Genomic DNA, 7,503 nt, shown 5'->3' with positions numbered 1-7,503 from the left:
TCCTTCCACTTTCCGCCGCGTGGTGGCAATAGCGTACAGAGCACTTGCCCTCGCATTGTTTGGCTCCTGCGCGCACTGCTATGGTCTTAGTAATGGTCAATTCATTTAAAAAGAAAAAAACTATAAAAAAAAAAAAAAAAAGGTCGCATGTATAGTTAGTGGCAAAATGGCACAACAGAGGTAGTTTTTCAGCGAAAGAAAACCTTTTTAACCTCTCTCGGAAGGTGGAGTATATTTACACCTTTAAACAGGACGCACACACACACACACACACACTTAGGACCCACAGTGCAACCTACTGCTGGTCATTGAGTAATGAAATGGAGCTGCTGGCTTTGCTGATGTGCCTTGCTCAAAGACAGCTGCACTGGGAAGGTATTTATAGAACTATATACAAATAACTGGTCTTTTTTTTTTATTTTAGAGGACTGACATATGACACTTACCAATTTGAGCTAAAGCAGTGCATTTGCACCGTCTCGTTTTGTATTCTTTGTTTGTTATTTCACTTATCTCTCCGCGATACATTCAGAGGTTATTCGGAGCAGTGAGAAAATGATGTCGATATTCTGTCTCGCACACTTGACAGCCGAGCAAATTCAATTGGACTGACTCCGCCTTGCTCATGCGGGACTTGTCCACAGGCTTTTCATACTACAGCGTGTCTGTCTGCATGCCCGGTGTTCTCTGACGGAGCGCGCTCTCTCCACAAGCCCCCAGTCACTCACCCGCATCACACAGTGAGGAGCAGTCCGACTCGCAGGACCAGCCAGCAGCCAGGACTCTTCCCGGGAGTGTGTATTTGTGTGTGTGTGCGTGTGTGTGGGGCCACCGAGCAACATGTCCCCAGCGTGGAGACGAGAAAGGCGCACCGGTGGCTCGACGGTGACTCCGCGGACCATGGTTACAGCTGGACGGACTGGACAGGTCGGACAGGTGCGGGTCTCCTGTTGGATTCTGCTGTCGGCGACTTGTATCCTCAGCGCTCGGGCTCAAGGTAAGCTACACAACTCTGAGTGTTTTGTCCACATAGTGTAGCTATACCGTGTTTGCTGGAAGCGACCAGAGAAGCGCACGAGAAAGAAAGTACGTGGTAGAAATGTATAGTGTCAAATAAGGTTGAGCAAACAAAAACAGTTCCAAACATGATAAATCTTTGCTTTAACAGATCTGGTCACATAGCCAGACTTAGACCAGTCATAGACCAATGCCTGACACACTCTAAATGAGATGAAATTAGTCAATTGTTAAATTCGTTTCCTCAGACAACAACGTGAATAAGCTGTGTCCTTTTCCCCATTCCCCATTAACATCATAACCACTAAGTCCACTTGCATGCTCCATAAGCTCACACACAAAAAAAAGCACAGCCTGCCTCTGCAGAGCTGGACACTAATATTAAGTGGCAAATATTGGTTGGTTTAAATGAGCCTCAATGATTTGTCATTTTGAGCAATTTAAAATGCACCCGATAATCAATTTAATACACAATGTTCCTTTAAAATGTTCTGATTTGCATATTCACTATCAGTTTTTTCTGTTTTACAACATTAAAAAAATAATACAATCTGTAAAAAGACCAGTGGCCCTGGCTGAAGAACCTCAAACATATAATTTCACGGCTTGCAGCCCCTTTTGCCTCTAGGCCACCTTAATATTGTAGCAGAGTCAGTCATTAGAAGGAATATGACCAAGGAACAATGAGGCAAGGCCATTATATGAAGGTTGTGTTACATTTGCCTAATGTCCATTTTTTGCACTCTCACTTGCAGGTGAAAGTAACAGAGCAGAATGAATAAATCTCAACATGTTAGGTTTCACTCACATCCAGCACAGTCAGAGGTATGAGGATCAAGGTGTGAACACGGTCTACACTAATCATACAATTACTGTGAAATTGGTATGTCTTGTCACTTGCCATCTGTCAGTGGATGACATGTGCTTCTTGACCGGTGAGAAGGTAATGAGATATACTGGATGGTAGATGGAGAGAAAAAGCAGCGAGAGCAAATCCCTCCTGCCTCCATATTTCAGATATTGGAAAAGCACAAATGCAAGACCTAATGGTAAGTTGATAGAGGAAAATGTACATTGTGTAGGCTTACTGGGCTGTGAATTACATCAGCAGCCTTGTCAGATAATCACAGTAAATGGCATTTAACCTTATGCTTATAATTCCAACCACAGGGTCATGGTTTTTATTACAGAGGGTCATGCAGAACCACAACAGAAAGATGCATGTTTGACGTACAGATCCTTGAGGCATTTACTCTAATAGGTCCCAACGGAGGGGAAAAAAGTCTAGTTGTGGAAGTTGATTCATATGAGAGGCGGCTTTTCTATGCACTCCCCATCTTATAATCACAATGCTCAGTGCACCAAAGTGCTAAAAGCAGCATAATCCTTTGCTTGTTTGTCTTTGAACAGGTCGCATTGCTCTGAAGTGCTCCCAGCCTTATCTTAAGAGAGTCTCAGGCGTCTCTTATTATGCAGGGCACAGTTCCTCGAGCTGTTATTACCATCCTTTTCTCAAGCTAACATGCCGTCTGTGAGGATCTGTTGAGCGCTTCAAGGCTACTTCACAGGGTTTTACCTTTCCTCCTCCGAACAGACCTCTTTCTCTTCCTGCAGTTGGTATTCAGGCCCCTTGAATGTTCCCGGCTGCGCATTAGCATTGGTGAGAGATTCGCTCATCTGTCCGCCCGCTCTTTCAATTGAGAAGGACCTCCTCTATGGTGCACAATCACTCCTTTAGGTTCTTCAGTGAAGACGCAGTTGCTTTATTTGGAGGGAGTCCTCCAACAAGGCAGAGAGGTCTTGTTCATCCGAAGTGGGAAGCCGATCTCATCCTCACGGGGCATCCTGTGTTTGCAAATGACTGGCAGTCCGGCTGTGCCTGTGCATTTAGTTAGAGAGGCTGCAGTCATTCCCTGAGCAGGGAGGACCTCTGAGGACGTCATAAATTAGGCGATGTACAGGCAGACGAGGCCCCTGGGAACCGAAGGTAGCGTGTACTTGTTTTTCAACAGGTTCCTACTGAGACTCCTGCTGTGTTTAATACTGCTGGCTGCTCCAGCGTACAAGGGGATACCTGATAGAGTCCACGGGGGTAGCTTTCTCCTGCCACAGGCTGCTCTCAGCATGCCATTTTAAAACTCATTTCGACCCCCTCATCGAAATAGCAAGTAAATAGATGTGAGGTTTTGTCTTTCTTCGCCTCTTTGCAGTCTCTGTATCTTCTCACCTCTCCTCAAAGCCTCTACTGCTGAAATCTACTCGTGTCTTGTGAGTGAACGTGTTTCTACGTGCATCATGTTGCGTGCGTGTGCGTGTGCAGTTCCTGGCACTTACTGTATGTTCCTGTCTATTGAGCTTTAATCTAGATAGCAGCATTGACATTCTGCCAACCGGCAGCTGCTATAATTTTCTGGACGTACGTTATTATGCAGCTTGACAGCTGTCAGGCATTTCCAAATCTTTAAATCTTATGATAATCCACAGTGCTTACAAAAAAGCATTTGTTTAAAACACTCTGAATCCTTGTGTGATTAAAACTCCCTGCACCAGATCATAATTCATCTACATCAGTGACACACCACTACACACACACACACACACACACACACACACACACACACACACACATGCAAACACACAACTACTGAAAGATAGAAAAATCAATGTGTACAAGATTACACGACTCCATCAAGAAAAATATAATACAGTTTTAATAGAATCAAAGGCATCTCCTAGTTCCAACAAAGACTGATCCAAAGCCCGATCATCTGCGCCCACACGTAAAACACTCCATCACAAATAACGGGGAGATTAACCTGTTATGCATGTAGCGCCACAAAAGTAGACCTACATACTCACATTGATGCAACATTGGCCTCAGGCATCTGATCTTAGACTTGATACTAAATCCTGAGCCATATGTGAGGAAATCATTGCGTTTTCCTTAACTTAAAGCGCTTTGATGACGTCACAAGTCCTGTATGGGGCACAGTGATGTGGCAGCGCTGGAACTTTTCAGCCACCATACCATAATTACACACAGTACATATTAATGACATGCATCCCCCTGTTTGGTGAAACGTATAGTTAATTAAACATGTTTACTTCTCCAGAGAGCTAACAGATGTCTGCTGGACTAAATGCTTGTTTTCGTCACAACATGGATCACGCCCAGAAAGACCAGCTAGTGGCTTTGCACAGCCTCAGGTGAAACGTTGTGGCAGCCTGGCTTCCAAATCAGGCATCTTGTGTGTCTTCAGCGCCTGCCTCCCGTGTCTGGCCGGTTGGCTGCCTTTTCTCTGGCTGCCAAATGCTGTCTACACATGTTTATTCATGTTGTCACAGGATGCTTTATTCACCAAGATGGAACATATCACAGCTGAATGAGAAAAGAAAAAAAAATATCTGTGCTCACTGGCAGCAATATTCGAAATAAAAAAAATCCTGATGCCTTGTTTTAGAAATAATAACAATAATAATAATAATAATGCTAATGTTTCATATAAGAAAGAAAAAACAAGTGCCTCTAACCTGTTTAAGGGGAACAAATGATCACAATCTGCTTTATTGTTGAAGAACAATAGAGCTGCTGCGCTGTCAACGTTTTCTAGCTTCAGGAGGCCTTTAATTGGCTCAGTCGAGCAGCAAAACTGTGTTTATAGTTCATAATGGAAATGTAATCAAATGAACTTGTACCACAGGGTTTTGGCATTCGCCCCTTGCCCAGTAATTGCCATTTGCCTAAAGGGTTATGGTAATGACTATTTGCATGGGGCAAAGAGTCCTATCTCCCACCATGAGTCTGTCATGCTGCCATATTAGGGCAGCATGGCTGAAAGGTGCAGAAGTTTAGTTTTGCTGTGGTATTGTTGAATACTTATCGCTATGATGTGAGTTTGTGTTGAGGATGTTATTGGCTAAAGAAGGCATACAGTAACTGGGTCTGGGCACATTTTAATCACATAGCTGAGAGTGGTTTTGTGCCCATGTCTCCTTGTTTACTGTGTGAGACTGAACGGAGAAGCCCTACAAAGGGGGAAGAGACAAATTCTTCACTTATTAATTCTCCTGGCTTAAAGTCAAATCAATCTGACACAGGACCAGGAGGCCCCTCTTCAACTATCAAGAACAAAAAGAAATGTCTCACAACAGGCCCTGAGCTGGGACAGAAATTGAAAGGAAATGACCTTGGATAGGGAGGGGGATTTAAAGCGGCACTATTCGTTTAATTTGTCTAATATCATTTTGACAAGGGAGCAAAGATGTTGTGCATGCTGCTTCATCAAAGCATCATTCTAGGGAGCGATTTTGAAAAAGCCCTCAAAATGGTGTCATTACTTTCATCCAGGGAAAAGAGGGATTGTACTGAGGCAGTTTTCTTGGACCATACATCTGTCTTGATGCCCCCAAGCTGTTCCATGTAAACATATAAACAACACAAAATGCAACTCAAAAGAGAAACTGTGGTGAGAAACAATGCATTTTACAGCATAATGTGCACACTGAATCTCTGCTCTCATTCAGCGTGCCCCTCCTGGGGACTGATGAGTGTATTCTTGTGTTGTGAATAAAATGGCAAAAGAGGCATAGACATAGAGAAATCAAGGAGAAACTGGGGGGAGGGGTCTCCTAGTGATAACAACTGGTGGCACCAAATCCATTTTCTTTGTACATTCACATGAATGAATCCTTCACATCTTGATATTCTGCTCTACTCTTCTGCTGACCTCAAACCAAGCCAGTCACAACACTTTGTTATGTTTCCCAGCCACCACCAGCAAGTTTCCACGCAGCGAGTGATGACAGGGGTAGGCACGCCAATACTATTGCTGTTTAACTCAATACAGAAACATGGAAAAGGAAGTATAAGCGAGTTAGCTGAACAACAAGCCCCACAACATCTGGAACTGGAGAAGATAGGAAAAGAAAAATGTCTTCTTCGCTACCTGCTTGTTTGACTATCAAAGCTGCATTTTCCAGCTGATACTGATGACTTTTACCTTGCTTGTTTGAAGAAAGAATTGTATACCTGCTATTCCCCGTGCATGGAGGTGGAGTCGGGGGTCAGCGCGTTAAGCAGGGCTTGTTGAACGGAGAAACTATTTCAGTTCATGGCATACTTCCTATCCACGGCCAGGGTCTCTTCTGGAGAGAAGGAGCCTCCATGCCCTCCATCTGCAGGGCTGAGTTTGCTGCTCAGGCTGTGCTTGGCAGCAGGCCTACGATTCACGCCAGGGGGCCTGGCAAAATTCCTCTAGCTGCATCTCAATGCCGTTTGCTCAGTATTGATTCGGACCAGAGCCGACTCTCATTCCCCATTGTCCTGTTCTTGGCCACGTGGGATTCCATATCATGCTTGATATCACTTTAGTTACCCAACACCTGCCTTCTTCCTCTTTCCAAAGATTCAGCAGAGCTTAACATCAGGCCCTCCCCTCTCCTCTCACATTTTGACAGAACTCCACCTTCACTGTAAACAAATGGCTTGCAACAGAGACACCAGGGGATGTCAGTGTGGATGTTAAAGCACGGTTCACTCAAAAGCATACAGAGAGATAAATCTCAAGAAATGCCTACCTACAATCTCATACAGCCGCACTTGTGTGTTTGCTGATAAGGAATTCCCGTCTGGTACGCATGTCATTGAGTAGAGCTGGTTGTCATTGTAGTATGGCAATACTTTAATGTACACCTAGGTCTCTTTGATCACTGTCCTTGCCTCTAACATCAATAGAGTGTCAGTTAAGAATTGTGATGGTGATGGGAGCTGACAGCGATACTGCAGGCTTCTTCTTCTATGGCTCACGTCGCATCTGGATTCCCTTTCCTTGGCCTCTCAGCACAAGCCATGAAAGTGCTTCAGGTGCGAGACTGAAACCATATGGCAGGATTTGTCCAACACTGTATGGAAGGAAGCCTGCTTTCTACACCGAGGGCACATTGTACTATGTCGAGAGATATTTACAGACCTAAAAAACTCATGATTTCTGTGATAAACGTGTTTTTTACGCTGTCAAAGGTATGAGGGTATTTATACAATTACATTTTCTTTTATTATGTTATGACATATCTGACTACATTTCTTTCTCAGGAATTAATTGACTGGTAGGATTTAAAGTACTTAATCGAACATACAAAATGAACAAAGGCTCCAGGGAAACAGGGATGGTCAGAGAGCTTGACTGCTTGAGTGATACGAATGATGTAGGTGTGCAGTACATACGCAAATCAATACGGTGCAGTGGCTCCTATTGAAATCTGCAAATTAAGAAACCTGTTGTATTCACTCTTCCATGGAGAGCCAGTGTTTGACAATGAAGCATGAATCTGCCAATACGCAAAACGAGTCTGTCATGTGTATCTGCCCGGAATGATTTAGGATCAGTTTGGGAGCGCTCCTCTGAGGTTAAGCTGGAAGTCTGTGGGGCATTGCACCTCTGAAAGCAATAAATACTGACAAGGAAGAAAGAGATTCTGTGCAGATAC

The 7,503-nt window shown here is 44.0% G+C and overlaps 1 protein-coding gene across 5 annotated transcripts in view; it reads left to right on the top strand.

Annotated features, from left to right (window-relative positions):
* Positions 1 to 225: 225 nt before the first annotated feature.
* Positions 226 to 7,503, top strand: part of LOC116394517 (protein sidekick-2-like) — a 78,516-nt gene continuing 71,238 nt past the window's right edge. For 3 of the 5 annotated variants that reach the window (XM_031867648.1, XM_031867646.1, XM_031867647.1), the window contains exon 1: positions 227 to 997. In XM_031867648.1, the coding sequence (XP_031723508.1) occupies positions 841 to 997 (157 nt within the window). In that variant the 5' untranslated portion in view covers positions 227 to 840. Of the gene's footprint in view, positions 998 to 7,503 lie in introns of all 5 variants that reach the window. The other 2 variants (XM_031867643.1, XM_031867644.1) reach the window with 2 other exon arrangements.

This window comes from Anarrhichthys ocellatus, unplaced genomic scaffold (assembly GCF_004355925.1).
Source record: "Anarrhichthys ocellatus isolate YVR2014 unplaced genomic scaffold, GSC_Weel_1.0 scaffold40, whole genome shotgun sequence".
Taxonomy (NCBI): Eukaryota; Metazoa; Chordata; class Actinopteri; order Perciformes; family Anarhichadidae; genus Anarrhichthys; species Anarrhichthys ocellatus.
This window is presented reverse-complemented; position numbering and strand designations above follow the sequence as displayed.